Below are 15,333 nucleotides of genomic sequence, written 5' to 3'. Positions count from 1 at the left end.
CTATAGCATTACAGACACAGACTGCCAAAACATTATGACCCCTCAACCCATTACAGGACTATAGTAGGGAGCCAGAATCTGACACTATGACCCCCCCACCTCCACTCCATTTAAGCATTACAGACACAGACTGCCAAAACATTATGACCCCCTAAACCCATTACAGGACTATAGTAGGGAGCCAGAACCTGACACTATGACCCCCCCACTCCAACCCCCCCACCTCCCCTCCCACTATAGCATTACAGACACAGACTGACAAAACATTAGGGACTCTCAGACTGTTACAATGGGGAGACAGAACACTCCATGACCCCCCCCCCTCTCTCTCCCTCTCCCTCTCCCTCCTTCCCTCTCTCTCTCTCTCTCCCTCCTCTGTTGGTGCTATCACTTTATTAGGTAAGTGAGTTTCTAGAATTATTTATATGTTAAGTGTTTGTGCCCAACATAGCTGAACTGTTAATAGAAGTTAACTACTAGCTGCCCAATGTTTTAGCCTTAGGCTAGCCTTCCAGCATACACAGTAAACTGTTAAACTATTGCTCAGGTAGGAGTAATGAGTTTTATTGTTAAAATTATGATGATTAACGATCAATTATTACGATTTGCTTGTTCTTTGTCTGGGGATCCTAGTGAGGACGCCCCTCTTAAAGGTGGGGGTGTGACGATCCCTCCCACTCTCTTCCTTATTTGATGCTGGCTTTCAGGTGGAGCTGGGAGGGGTCTGCTGCCTGTACCTGCCCTTCAGTTTGTAGAAGGGCATAAAGGACGTCCCTTCTCATGGTAGTAAAGACATGCTAATTGCTAACATTTGTGGCTAATGCTAGAATTAGTGGCTCATGTGTGTAAATATACATGTTAAAAATTACTATTTGAGGGTATTGTGAAGCTATACCACACTAAGCCAATGCTAAAATTAGTGGCTAGCGCATCATGCTAATTGCTAACATTTGTGATTAATGCTTTACTGCCATGAGTAGCTAGCGTGCTAGCCGCTCGTGGTAGTAAAGACATGCTAATTGCTAACATTTGTGGCTAATAGTGTACTGCCATGAGTAGCTAGCATGCTAGCCGCTCGTGGTAGTAAAGACATGCTAATTGCTAACATAAGCGGCTAATGCTTGACTGCATGTAAAGACATGCTAATTGCTAACATTTGTGGCTAATGCTAGAATTAGTGGCTCATGTGTGTAAATATACATGTTAAAAATTACTATTTGAGGGTATTGTGAAGCTATACCACACTAAGCCAATGCTAAAATTAGTTGTTAGCGCATCATGCTAATTGCTAACATTAGCGGATAATGCTTGACTGCATGTAAAGACATGCTAATTGCTAACATTTGTGGCTAATGCTAGAATTAGTGGCTCATGTGTGTAAATATACATGTTAAAAATTACTATTTGAGGGTATTGTGAAGCTATACCACACTAAGCCAATGCTAAAATTAGTGGCTAGCGCATCATGCTAATTGCTAACATTTGTGGTTAATGCTTTACTGCCATGAGTAGCTAGCGTGCTCGCCGCTCGTGGTAGTAAAGACATGCTAATTGCTAACATTAGTGGCTAATGCTTTACTACCAAGAGCAGCCAGCGTGCTAGCTGCTCATGGTAGTAAAGACATGCTAATTGCTAACATTTGTGGTTAATGCTTTACTGCCATGAGTAGCTAGCGTGCCAGCCGCTCGTGGCAGTAAAGACATGCTAATTGCTAACATTAGCGGCTAATGCTTGACTGCATGTAAAGACATGCTAATTGTTAACATTTGTGGCTAATGCTAGAATTAGTGGCTCATGTGTGTAAATATACATGTTAAAAATTACTATTTGAGGGTATTGTGAAGCTATACCACACTAAGCCAATGCTAAAATTAGTGGCTAGCGCATCATGCTAATTGCTAACATTTGTGGTTAATGCTTTACTGCCATGAGTAGCTAGCGTGCTAGCCGCTCGTGGTAGTAAAGACATGCTAATTGCTAACATTAGTGGCTAATGCTTTACTACCAAGAGCAGCCAGCGTGCTAGCTGCTCATGGTAGTAAAGACATGCTAATTGCTAACATTAGCGGCTAATGCTTGACTGCATGTAAAGACATGCTAATTGCTAACATTTGTGGCTAATGCTAGAATTAGTGGCTCATGTGTGTAAATATACATGTTAAAAATTACTATTTGAGGGTATTGTGAAGCTATACCACACTAAGCCAATGCTAAAATTAGTGGCTAGCGCATCATGCTAATTGCTAACATTAGCGGCTAATGCTTGACTGCATGTAAAGACATGCTAATTGCTAACATTTGTGGCTAATGCTAGAATTAGTGGCTCATGTGTGTAAATATACATGTTAAAAATTACTATTTGAGGTGTGCTTTTTCAATGCAGAACCCCGGCAACAGCCCACTCGGCACTCTCAAAATTTCCTGCGGGAATTTTCTAGTTTTTACTTATTATTCATTTTCCGCCCTTTTTCGCCGATTAATGCGGCCCGAACCGGCGAGAGGACCCCAACACATGATATATCAAAACGTGTGTTTTGATCCCGAATCCCGTGCTATTACTTTTATAAGGGATTGACGAGTTTTTCGCGAATTTATTCGCGAAAAACCGCGATAAATTTCCCATTGAAATGAATGGAGAAGCCCGAAAAAAAAAATAAATCAACAGACATTTTCAACAATGAACTGCTCTGGCATACTTTAACCGAGAGACTTCATTTGAACTTTAAAACGTAGGTACTCTTGCCTTCTCTTCAGAGATTCACTTCACTTATCGACAACTTTTACCGTTTTTAAACTATGAAGCCTCAGAGTTGTGTAGGTTTTTACTCAAATTTCAGGGTTTATAATGGGTGTGTATTGCGCGGAATGTTTGTGCCAGAGTGGATGACATCATCAGCTAGAGTGAGGAGGAGAGAAGAAAATTAGGCAAAAAATAAAACAGAAACTGCTCCCGTGGCCACAAATTTCACACCTCAGATATAATTTATACATAGAAACGTAGGAAAATTTGTCTTCTCGCTCAAATTCGTCTGCTAAAGCTGTAAAGTCTTATAGTTTTGGCGTGAGACGCAAAGATGCGCCAGCAACTCCCATCCACAGCTTCATAGACTGCCATGTTAAATTTCTGGAGCAAAGCAGAAGCAATCCTTTCTTTGAATCGCTCTTTATAGCTCACATTTCTTCATTTTGCCCAAAAACTGCATATCTAGACGTTCAGGAAAGACTCAAGATGCCCAAAGTGAAGTCGGTTCAATGATTGGAAACACGGTTTGGCCACAAGGCCTTCCTGTTCGAGGAGGTTCGTTTCAGCATTTTCTCTCCCTCTAGCCATCTTCTAACTGAAATTCAAACTGGTAACCGTGACAACAAGGCCCCAACGGGCATACACACGCTCACACGCAGCAGAAGAGGAGGGTCTCCACAGAAAGAGGCGGGAAACTTCCAACTGACATAAGTAACTGGTATGTGGGGCAGCCATTTTGGCTTTTGGCACCTAAGTTGAACAATGACAGGTGTCTGTCTGTCATTGGCTAGCGCGTCATGTTAATTGCTAACATTAGCGGCTAATGCTACTTTTTAGTGGCAAGAAATTGGTGGTAGCATTAGTGGCAGCATTAGCATGTTAGCGAATAGCATATTAGCAATTAGCATGTTAGCAATTAGCATGTATTTAATTTTTAGTGGCTTAAAAGACATGCTAACACTAAACCAATGTTAAAATTAGTGGCTAGCGGGTCATGTTAATTGCTACCATTAGCGGCTAATGCTAATTTTTAGTGGTAGAAATTGGTGGTAGCATTAGTGGCACCATTAGCATGTTAGCGAATAGCTAGCCACTAATGTCTTGCCACTAAAAATTAAAGACATGCATTAACCTAATGCTAACATTAGGCAGCCATTTTAGTAGTTCTTAGCACTTAATTTGAACATGCGTGTGTAAAATGACAGACAGAGAAAGCAGAGCAGCTAGCGCGTCAGTGCTATTTAAGCTCCCAGTGGAAAACAGGATCTGCCAAAACATTAAAACCCCCCAAACCATACCTGTCTCCCATGGTGCTTTCACACATCTGCTGGGCCTCTTAGCTATAGCTCTTGTCATTGACTGAATGACAACTTCATGTTTGACCTTTTCCTTTATTTTAAACACAAATTATATCTGGCTGCTTTGCTGAAACTCCTGACACAACATCCCTGACCCGTTTCCTTCATCTCATTAGGTCAGTGAATATCTTAACTGCTAACAGACGCTAACGACTAGCCGCCCAGTGATTTAGCCGACGACTAGCCTTCCAGCATAGCGCATGTATGTTAGCAAGCTAGCGGAGCTAACGGAGCTAGCTAGCCGCTACCTTAACGCCGCGGACTCAACCGCGGAGTTAGCCTCGAGCTAACCGCTAGCTAACCGCTAGCTAACCGGGATTTAACCGCGGACCCGCGGGAGTTAAACACGAATTAGCCGCGGCAGTTAGCCTTGAGCTAACGCGGAGGTTAGTGGGGTTAGCCGCCGGCTAATTCGCCGCTTTGCTAGTGGGTGCTTATCACAGCAATAATGTTGAAGTTTTACAATTTAAAGGGAAGATATTTTTAAATTAAACTGTGTCAAACTGAAAAATATATTATTCCACCACATAAAGTAGGAAACATTTATGGCTTGCAACAACATTAATGACAGTATATATATAATTGGAGTAATTTAATATAATATGATGTTTTTAATTAAATAAATAATGAGCTGTTGAACACTCATAAGAGTTATATTAAGTATATTACATAACATTATTTGACATGTCTATTTGTCTGCCTATAGTTTTCCTCCAGCTGATCCAGACAGAAGGAACCAGGCCTTAAATGACTATTTGAGTTGTGCTTTTTCTTATAGCTGCTGCTCATGGGAGTAAAGACATGCTACTTAGTAAAGACATGCTAATTGCTAACATTAGTGGCTAATGCTTTACTACCAAGAGCAGCCAGCGTGCTAGCTGCTCATGGTAGTAAAGACATGCTAATTGCTAACATTTGTGGTTAACGCTTTACTGCCATGAGTAGCTAGCGTGCTAGCCGCTCGTGGTAGTAAAGACATGCTAATTGCTAACATTTGCGGCTAATGCTTGACTGCATGTAAAGACATGCTATTTGCTAACATTTGTGGCTAATGCTAGAATTAGTGGCTCATGTGTGTAAATATACATGTTAAAAATTACTATTTGAGGGTATTGTGAAGCTATACCACACGAAGCCAATGCTAAAATTAGTGGCTAGCGAATCATGCTAATTGCTAACATTTGTGGTTAATGCTTTACTGCCATGAGTAGCTAGCGTGCCAGCCGCTCGTGGTAGTAAAGACATGCTAATTGCTAACATTTGTGGTTAATGCTTTACTGCCATGAGTAGCTAGCGTGCGAGCCGCTCGTGGTAGTAAAGACATGCTAATTGCTAACATTTATGGCTAATGCTAGAATTAGTGGCTCATGTGTGTAAATATACATGTTAAAAATTACTATTTGAGGGTATTGTGAAGCTATACCACACTAAGCCAATGCTAAAATTAGTGGCTAGCGCATCATGCTAATTGCTAACATTAGCAGCTTATGCTAGAATTAGTGGTTCATGTGTGTAAATATACATGTTAAAAATGACTATTTGAGGGTATTGTGAAGCTATACCACACTAAGCCAATGCTAAAATTAGTGGCTAGCGCATCATGCTAATTGCTAACATTAGCAGCTTATGCTAGAATTAGTGGTTCATGTGTGTAAATATACATGTTAAAAATGACTATTTGAGGGTATTGTGAAGCTATACCACACTAAGCCAATGCTAAAATTAGTGGCTAGCTAATCATGCTAATTGCTAACGTTTGTGGTTAATGCTTTACTGCCATGAGTAGCTAGCGTGCTAACATTTGTGGCTAATGCTAGAATTAGTGGCTCATGTGTGTAAATATACATGTTAAAAATTACTATTTGAGGTGTGCTTTTTCAATACAGAACCCCGGCAACAGCCCACTCGGCACTTCAAAAATTTCCGCGGGAATTTTCTAGTTAGTGACTCGAGGCTACGCACGAGACACGACTCCCCATATAGCTCTAAGCTATATGGGGAGTCGTGTCTCGTGGCGAAGCCACGAGACACTATTGTTCTTCTGCGTGTTTCTTCTATATTATTATTCATCTTCCGTACCTTTTTTCGGTCTCTAACTCGCCCCGCAATTTTGGGGCGACACCGACAAAAATTACATCAAAACGTGCGCCTTTATCGGGAATGGTGTGCTATTACTTTTATAAGGAATCCACGAATTTTTCGCGAATTTATTCGCGAAAAACTGCGAAAATCGTCCCATTGAAATGAATGGGAAACTGCGAAAAAACGAAAAAACTGACACTTTTGAGGGGCATTTTCAAAAGCTAACTCCTCCCGCAAAATTTCACCTAGGGACTTTATTTAAACTTTAAAATGTAGGTAAATTTGTCCTCTATAAAAGTTCTATTCAGATTTTTGATATCTTTTATACTTTTCGATCAATCACTCGTCAATCATCGTGATCAATCATGTGAAATTTCTGAGTTTATAATGGGTGTGTATTGCGTGGAATGTTCGGCGTAGAGTGGGAGACCTCAGAGGCTAGAGTGGTAGAGGCTGTCTGAAATTCACTGAAATTTTTCTATTTCCACGCTGCTCCTGGGCACATCTTACATCGTAGACATTAGATTTTTTCCACTTTTGTAGAGGAACTTGTCCTGATTCATACAATGTGCTCGCCTAAGACGAGACATTTTCTGAATTTGAATGGCGTGCCCCAGAGTGAGGAGTGTCCCGCTCCAACTGCCAATAAACTCCCATTCAAAATATGAAGCTGATTTTCGAGGAAAGCTGAATCCACCCTCTTCTTATACTCGCCACAGTTTCCACAATATTTACTCCAGAGACACCAAAATTACATCAGTGTGTTCGGGAACTTCTCCTGCCAATCACTGTCTGTTTTTTTTTTCTGATGTGAGCTTTGGTTTTGCCTCAGTGAGCCCAAATGCGAGGACTGTCAGAGGGCAAAAAATCAAAATTTCTTCCTTCTCCTCTCCTGTGTCTGTGAGTAGTCATGGCAACCAGCAGAGTCACCATGGCAGCCTCAGGCCAGGGCCACAGCTGCAGCCATTTTTGTAGTCCTTGGCAGTTAATTTCAGTTTATTTAAGTAAATAACAAAGAAAGAGACAGAGAGAGGGTAAAAGACAGACAGGCAGTAACAGAGAGGTAAAGCAAGACATTTTTTGAGGTGACTGTCACTCTGCTTGCTCTGTGTGTACATCTGAGCTGAATGTTTTCTATTGTGTGTGTGCGTGACTGTGCTAATCTCTACCCTTAGCTCAAAGTAAATTCTACAGTGTTAAATATGCAGTGTCAAAGTACATTGACTCCTTCAGAGTTATTACAACAACAGCTGGAGTAAGATACCGCCCAGTGTTGGTGAAAATATACGTCGTTAAACTACGGAGTGTCAAACGTACTCTGGAAAGCTCCGCCCACCCCCCTCGTCTAATGGAAATTTCAGGCCGCCATTTTCTTCGTGCCGAAGGACTGCGGTAAGTGTCTCCTAATTGACTATTAAACGCATTATTTGTCCTTTCAACAGAAGCAGCATGACTTTATATCACTGTTAACTGTGAACTTTAACTCGTTTTATGTCTTCAAATGCCGAATTTCAGACGGCTAATGTGTAGTGGCCGAGTGAATGTCAAGTCCATGTGCGAGCAGCATTAAGGTAGCTAACGTTAGCTAATTAACATTAACTAGCAAACACTCAAATTATCAAGAGTTATGTTAACTTTGTTAATACAGTGTGGATGTGTGATTGTGTAGTTCTTTGTGACGTTCAAATATTATAGTGGAATAGCGAAGATTGCTAGTGTGGGGAGTTGGCTAAACTAGCTAAAGTTCATGTTAGCTGGACTATCCGTTGCCTTTGCATGAGCGGTTAGACATTAACTCTGGGTACTGAGTAAGCGTTGTCTTTTGTATTTTAAAGTTACCGCAGGTGTTACTGACAGACGTTGTCGTTTTTAATGTGTTGGAGACATTAAATTTAACCCCGAAACCCGCACGTCTCTGTCACGTGACGCTGTTTTGGTCGGTCCTGCACGCGACTTCAAACCCTAGCGGGAGCGTTTCAGAAGCGATTAGCCCGCCAGACTTTGTTTACTTGCTCAGATTTTTGTCATTTTCTTTCGTTTATGTGCTTCTAGATCTGCTTCTCCGTGTGTAAATATGCTACGTAGTTAATTAGTTTCTCTTTTGTCTGTTTTTACTACCGGTAGTTTGCACGGTGTGTTTTATTTTGAAAATCGACCGGATCCTCTCTGCTTTTTCTGTGTCCGGCTTCTGCCCGCTCGAGGTGCTCTGTGTTGAAGCGGGCTGCCCGCGGTGTCCGTCAAAAATAGATCAGCGGAGGCCCGCTTTGGTGACGCTTCCCGTACCACGGCTGCCGGTGGGTTTTGAAACATTGAATAGCACATGTAATGCGGACGCGCCCGGTGGTTTTTGTATTGTAACGGTAGGATTAAGTAACGTTACTACAGCAATGTAAAGTAAATCCGTATGACAGTTGGGCACCTTCAGGAAGATGACATGATTAAGTTAAATTAAATCTTACTGGTCATTTCTGCAAAATAGCTGATTATTTCCCAGCAGTTTGGTGGCTTGAAACAAACTTTATTATATTCAAAGTGAACGTGATTCACCTCAAAAGGTGGCCTCGCTTCTGGACTGTTCAGTTGAAATGCATGATATTCTTATGTATGTTATGTATATTCTCAAATTTGAGGGAATACAGTGCATATAGTTTTTGTTTATTGTAATAATGAGCACATGAACTTTAACCATGAACTGTGCTGATACTCTCTGCAGGGAATTAAGATTTGCACAAGGAGCTTTAAATGCTAATAGTAATAGTAGCTGTTTAAAATTGATATACTGGAATATTAATATAAAATGATGGAAAATTTTAAGTTCTTGGATTTTGGAATTAATCAATATCTTACAAACGTCTATATGTGTTTTGTGTTACCCTTTCTAACCACACCCTTAACTTTGGATGCATTGCTTAAAGTATAGTTGGTACAAAAACATAAAAAATAATTTTAATTCACATTAAGTGTTTGTTTGAGCCCTACTGTAAAAGGTAATCCAGATTCAGTGAATATTAAGTGAGTAGTGAAATGTTATCATTAGATAAGCAATGGTTTTCTTGTTTACACAAGCTTTTGTTCCTGTGTCCTAGCATTTGCAAAGTTTGGTGTCCCAGCTGTAACAGAAGGTGTGAAAGTTGTCGACAGTTCAGGGACTGAGTTGGATGAAGATGTTTTTCAGGATGTAGTAACGGATCCCTCCACTGGGGTGTTAACCATCAAATATGACTCAGGTTTGTTTCTGTTAAATTTCTATTATGTTATGATGTTTATTAGAAGTGACAGGTTAGGGTTATCAGCAAACTCTATATAATGTGTTCTTATTTCGATTTCTCAATTCATGATTAGAATCTGTTTCCACGGTAGCCTCTCCTGAGCAATCCCAACCATCATCCCTCAATTCCTTGGACTCTGAGGACACAGACATCATTTCCGATAGTCCCTCCAGAAAACGCCAGAGGTTGGACGCAGAAGCTGAGCAAGTAAGTTCTTATAAATAAGTTCTTATGACATTTACGTGGTTGGAAGACATTGTTGATCTCATTATGTCTTGAAGTTTTTTGTTTTTTAGCTCCTGAAAGTTTTTTATTTTATTATAATAAAGTGTACACTTCAAGTACATCAAAGTTATTAAAATCAATTAAATTTATATGCTTGTTTTTATTATTATTATCTTTAACAATAAAATATAAATTAACAAATCCTCTCTGTAATCCTTATAACCATGTCACTGTCTGGATGGAGCTCTTCAGTGTTTGTTACTTCGGTGCAGCCTTTACCTGAATTAATAAACTGTCTGTCGTCTGCTGATTGTTCCGCCGATATCTTTGAGATTGAATCGGGACATCTTTAGCCATGATATGAATTTATTTCCAGCATTTAAGTGAACTCTGATTTGCAGTGGATATAGTCCTAATGTGCTGAATTGTTTTGTATTGTGTTTCAAGTTGGTGGAATCCGTTCTTACCAACAAACCTGGTGGGGAACGTGTAATAAATGAATACAGGCGAACCAAATCCTTGACTGATGAAACCAGACGAAAAATGGTCCACATACTAGCAGCTGACATGACAGAAAAGAATGGGTAATTTGTTAACAGTCCTTGTGTTCTGCTTAGAGATTAATTTGAAATCGAAATTAAATCCAGTGAATATAACCGCAAACCCCTTTCTCCTTGCAGTACATCCCCACCCAGACAAGTGAAAGAAATGTACGCCAGAGGAATAGTGACCTTATTCCCCTACCTCAGTGACCCATTCTCTAAGAGTGGCTATGTGAGTTGCACACAGTAATGGTTGTAGTAATGTTAAATGCTGTATTGAAAAATTTTGAATCCTATCAGAGCCTGTTGTTTTCACTTTTAAATGTTATTAATGAATGTCTTTTTTTTTGTTATCCTTTCATCCTCCAAGGAGCACTATTATGATGGTGAGAGTGGAACTGGGTACTTGGCCTGGAGGATTAAAACTATTCAGAGAGGCACAGCTAAAGACAGGCGATCGTCGTTTGGAGGTAATACTGGAAAAATGTATGGAACAAAACAGTCGCAAGATCAGTTATTGCATTTGTTGCACATAATGTTTAAAATAATACAATATTTTTCTTGAAGTCTAACTACACCCTTCAATTCCTCTGACTTTGTCTACAGGCTGGCATGGCAAATTTTAGGGTGATTCAAAACAGTAGACATTTTGAGCCACTTTCAATGCACAAAATAATAGTAATAATCATAAGTTGTGAAGAAAAAAATGTCAATATTAACACCAGCACTGATATGTTTCATCACAGTACAGTCAGTAATTAAGTTTATACTTTTGGTGTAAAGAGTAAAGAGTACCTCTTTAAAAGTTTGCCAGGTTTCTAAAACTGTTTTTGATATCAGTATTTATAATACTGTATTTTCCCATGTTATGTCGAATCAGCCAAAGGATCATCTGGTGAAGCCATGTCTGGAGGACCAACTGTCAGACGAGAGTCCGAGTTCGATCCAGAGACTGCCCTGACTGAAGATGAGTGCAACGAAGCAATCTCATTGATGAAACATTCAGCTGATGAGGACACTGTCAACAAGAAAATGAAACTGACGTTTGTGTATCGCCGCAACATGGTCCTTGACCCCCAGCAGTCGAGCAACATACTGTCTGACTTTCCACGTTTTAAAGACGTCAAAGGCTTGGTAATTATCTATCATTATTTTGAAAACATTATGACAGTTGAATAGTTTTTATAAGACGGTAGACAGGCGTTGTAGTAATACCCCAATAACTATCACCCGTTAACTTTGGTTGCCTGAAATTGAAATTGTCACCCATCACCACCCCACCCCAGGTTGAACAGGATTTCATTCTGATGTTTGGAGAGGATACCTCAAGCAAGCTTCTGGAGAGGTGGCCGGTCATGTTCAAGAAAAAGATCATCCAACAATGCAGAAAGCTTCTATCCACAAGTGAGCTTGAAGAACTCTTGCTGGCAGCTGATCCTCCTGAGGATGGCACTGAAGTTGATGTTGACTTTGGTAAGATAATTGTTCGTGTTCTTCTTCTGCTGCTCTCATATACTTGGAATATATATTTATCATATCTAAACATTTACATATCTGGATGTGTGATAAATGTAAGAGGACATTATGTACGCAGTATATTGAACAAAACTTCAAAAGCACTGAAGTGTTTGTCCCATGGTTTGATTTGGATAACTTCTTGTGATGATATAAAACTGCTATCTTTCCGTTATTGTTTTTTTTTTTTTTTTTTATTTGAATGCTACTGCCATTGCAGAGCCACTGAATTTTGTTGACAGCCCGCATAACTGAAGTGTGTTGAGATTGAACACACGATTGTTGTTACAGGTTGGGACAGTGACCTTTCGTCGGTTTTATTGCTGCTACACCTGATTCCACCCTCTGCTCAGGGTCGGAAGAGACCAGGAAAGGTTTCGGCATCCCAAGCAGAGAAGCATCTTGTGGTCTTCAAGAAGGTTTGTGTTTTTGGAGGTTATTGAGGGACAAATCTTATATAATTGCCTAATAGTTGTAGAATATGGTCATGCACAATAAGGCATTAATAAAGTGCTTTGTAATGAGTACTGACAGCCAATATGATGCTAACGTGTATTCTAAGCAACTAGTTGGTGGTGAATATGTCTCACTTAAAGTATTATTATTTAGTTTTTCTGTTCTTTTTGTTTTGGTTTTATGTATTACAATTGTCCAATTGTAATCATATCTTCATGTGTTTGTCTTCGCAGAGTGGAACAAACATTCAAGAGCATCTCGATGCCATCACCACCAGAGCTCAACCCTATCTCCTGGCTGTTGGAGTTAAGAAGAATGCAATCCATCAGTTCTTCATCATTCTTGACAAGAATGCCATACCTTGCAGGTCAACCTCTTCTCTTGGTGCCTTTGATGAACTGTTTAAGGCTCATTTTGTGTTTGGCACATCATACAACAGCATGCTCCACAACATGTACACTTTTATCCAAACCACAGTGTACAACATTGATGTCGGCAAGGTCAAGGAAAGTCCTCGTGTCTCTGAAGTTAGGGCGAGGTTGCTTCATTAGTGCTTGAAGTTTCTCCTCTATCATGCAGTGTTTTGTTTGTCAGGCTGAGTTAACAAGTTCAAATATGCTTGTTAGGCATTTACGATTAGTTCATGGTTACTTACCTGGAAAAAATCTCAGGCTTAAATGTGCCCAGACTGGATGTGGATGTGTGTTTGGTACATTTTCTGGTTTTAGGAAACATTTAAACACCAAACACACTGAGTATATTGACCAGGAGGTTGACACTGATGTTAATTTGAGCACAGGAGAGGTGGTGACAGCTAATGTAGATGAGACAGCCACAACATCGCTGACGGGTAACAAAGATGAGGTAACCACAACATCTGAACTGTTGAGAAACTCCAATAGGAGCACTCTAGATATGTGTGCTTCTGCTGTTGCACAACTCAAGGCAGCCGGATTAAGTCAATCTGCTGTAAATAGTTTTGTTTCCTCTATGGAAGAAGTGTGTTCTGAGATTCATAGTCAAGCTAAAGATGCAGCTTTACAGTGCTTATCTCCACAGGAAACAGAGGTCAGGCTGCATCCTGACAGGGTTCTAAAGATGTTGAACATAAATGAGCTGCGTTACTTCAGACCATTTGATGTACAATTGAAGTATGGAACGACAGATTCTTCTTTCTATGATGTTCCATATTGTCATTTTATGCAGACTTAAGGTCAATGTTTTAAATGTAGATTTGTATTCTACATGAGATGTTTTGATGAGATGATATTTCAGCCTGACATAGTTGAGAGCTGCTAATAAAGTTCTTAAATGCATTATTTTGTGGGAACTTGTGATTTTTACTCACTTAATGGTGTTGCATGTAAGTTGACACTACAAAAGTGTAAAATTAACACTGCTAAGATTTATTTTCAGAAATGGTGTCAAATTTCATTCACACTATACAGTGTTAGAATTTTACTCTATATGAGCTTGTTTTTCACTGCAAGAGAGTAAATTATCAACACAGTAGTGTGTAATATCAACACTTATTAGAGTGTTAATCTGTACTGGAATGGAACTCAATCAGAATTGATTTGACACCATAGAAGAGTGAATTATCAACTCTACCAAGAATAATATTTACACTCTTCAGTGTTATTTAACCTTTGGTGTAAAATTTCAATAACACTATTCAGTGTAAGCGAGTGTTAAATTTTTACTCTATTTAGAGTTAATTTAACTCTAAATTCTAAACACTATGGTAAGAGTTAATTTAACACTAATTCCGAGTTGGACCAAATACACTCGGAAATGGTGTTAAATTTAATTCTTTAAGTGTTACTTTAACACTGCAAAATTTACTGTGTAGTTTAGTGCGTCAGCGCCGCGCGTTAGCGTGGCAAATGGTAATGCCAACATTAGTATTGGTAATGCTAACATCTTTTTCCTTTTCTTTTTTTAATAACCCCGGCAGCAGCCCTCGAGTCACTCTCAAAATTTCCTGCGGGAATTTTCTAGTTTTTACTTATTATTCATTTTCCGCTCTTTTTCGCCGATTAATGCGGCCCGAACCGGCGAGAGGACCCCAACACATGATATATCAAAACGTGTGTTTTGATCCCGAATCCCGTGCTATTACTTTTATAAGGGATTGACGAGTTTTTCGCGAATTTATTCGCGAAAAACCGCAGAAAATTTCCCATTGAAATGAATGGAGAAGCCCGAAAAAAAAAAAAAATCAACAGACATTTTCAACAATCAACTGCTCTGGCATACTTTCACCGAGAGACTCCATTTAAATTTTAAAACGTAGGTACTCTTGCCTTCTCTTCAGCGATTCACTTCACTTATCGACTCCTTTTACCGTTTTTAAACTATGAAGCCTCAGAGTTGTGTAGGTTTTTACTCAAATTTCAGGGTTTATAATGGGTGTGTATTGCGCGGAATGTTTGTGCCAGAGTGGATGACATCATCAGCTAGAGTGAGGAGGAGAGAAGAAAATTAGGCAAAAAATAAAACAGAAACTGCTCCCGTGGCCACAAATTTCACACCTCAGATATAATTTATACATAGAAACGTAGGAAAATTTGTCTTCTCGCTCAAATTCGTCTGCTAAAGCTGTAAAGTCTTATAGTTTTGGCGTCAGACACAAAGATGCGCCAGCAACACCCATCCACAGCTCCATAGGCTGCCATGTTAAAAAGGCAGGGAAATTTCTGGAGGAAAGCAGACGTAACCTTTCTTTGAATCGCTTTAAATAGGTCACATTTCTTCATTTTACCCACAAATTGCATATGTAGACGTTCAGGAAAGCCTCAAGATGCCCAAAGTTAAGTCGGTTCAATGATTGGAAATACGGTTTGACCACAAGTCCTTCCTGTTCGAGGCGTTTTTTCAGCATTTTCTCTCTCTCGCCCCGTCTTCCAACTGACATTCAAACAGGAGCAGTTGACCCTGGTAGCCATGACAACCAGACCCCAACCAGCTTACACACGTTCACACACGCAGCAGGAGGGGACAAGAGGCGGGAAAAGAGCTCTCAGTGGAAAACATGATCTGCCAAAACATTAAAACCCCCCAAACCATTACTGCAGTACTGTAGGGGGCCAGAACCTGACATTATGACCTTTTCCTTTATTTTAAACACAAATTATATCTG

The 15,333-nt window shown here is 39.8% G+C and overlaps 1 protein-coding gene across 1 annotated transcript in view; it reads left to right on the top strand.

Moving 5' to 3' along the window:
• LOC311503434 (uncharacterized protein) overlaps window positions 1–14,186 on the top strand; it is a 39,468-nt gene extending 25,282 nt beyond the window's left edge. Inside the window, exons 2-5 of the mRNA XM_084566144.1 lie at window positions 6,043–11,354; window positions 11,507–11,693; window positions 12,027–12,154; window positions 12,425–14,186. Coding sequence (XP_084422270.1) covers window positions 11,124–11,354; window positions 11,507–11,693; window positions 12,027–12,154; window positions 12,425–12,742 — 864 coding nt within the window. The 5' untranslated portion in view covers window positions 6,043–11,123 and the 3' untranslated portion in view covers window positions 12,743–14,186. The remainder of the gene's footprint in view (window positions 1–6,042; window positions 11,355–11,506; window positions 11,694–12,026; window positions 12,155–12,424) is intronic.
• Window positions 14,187–15,333: the final 1,147 nt, after the last annotated feature.

This window comes from Chelon labrosus (genome assembly GCF_963514085.1).
Source record: "Chelon labrosus genome assembly, chromosome: 18".
In the NCBI taxonomy this organism is placed as follows: domain Eukaryota; kingdom Metazoa; phylum Chordata; class Actinopteri; order Mugiliformes; family Mugilidae; genus Chelon; species Chelon labrosus.
Note: the sequence above shows the minus strand (reverse complement) of the source record. Positions and strands in the feature narration are given on the sequence as shown.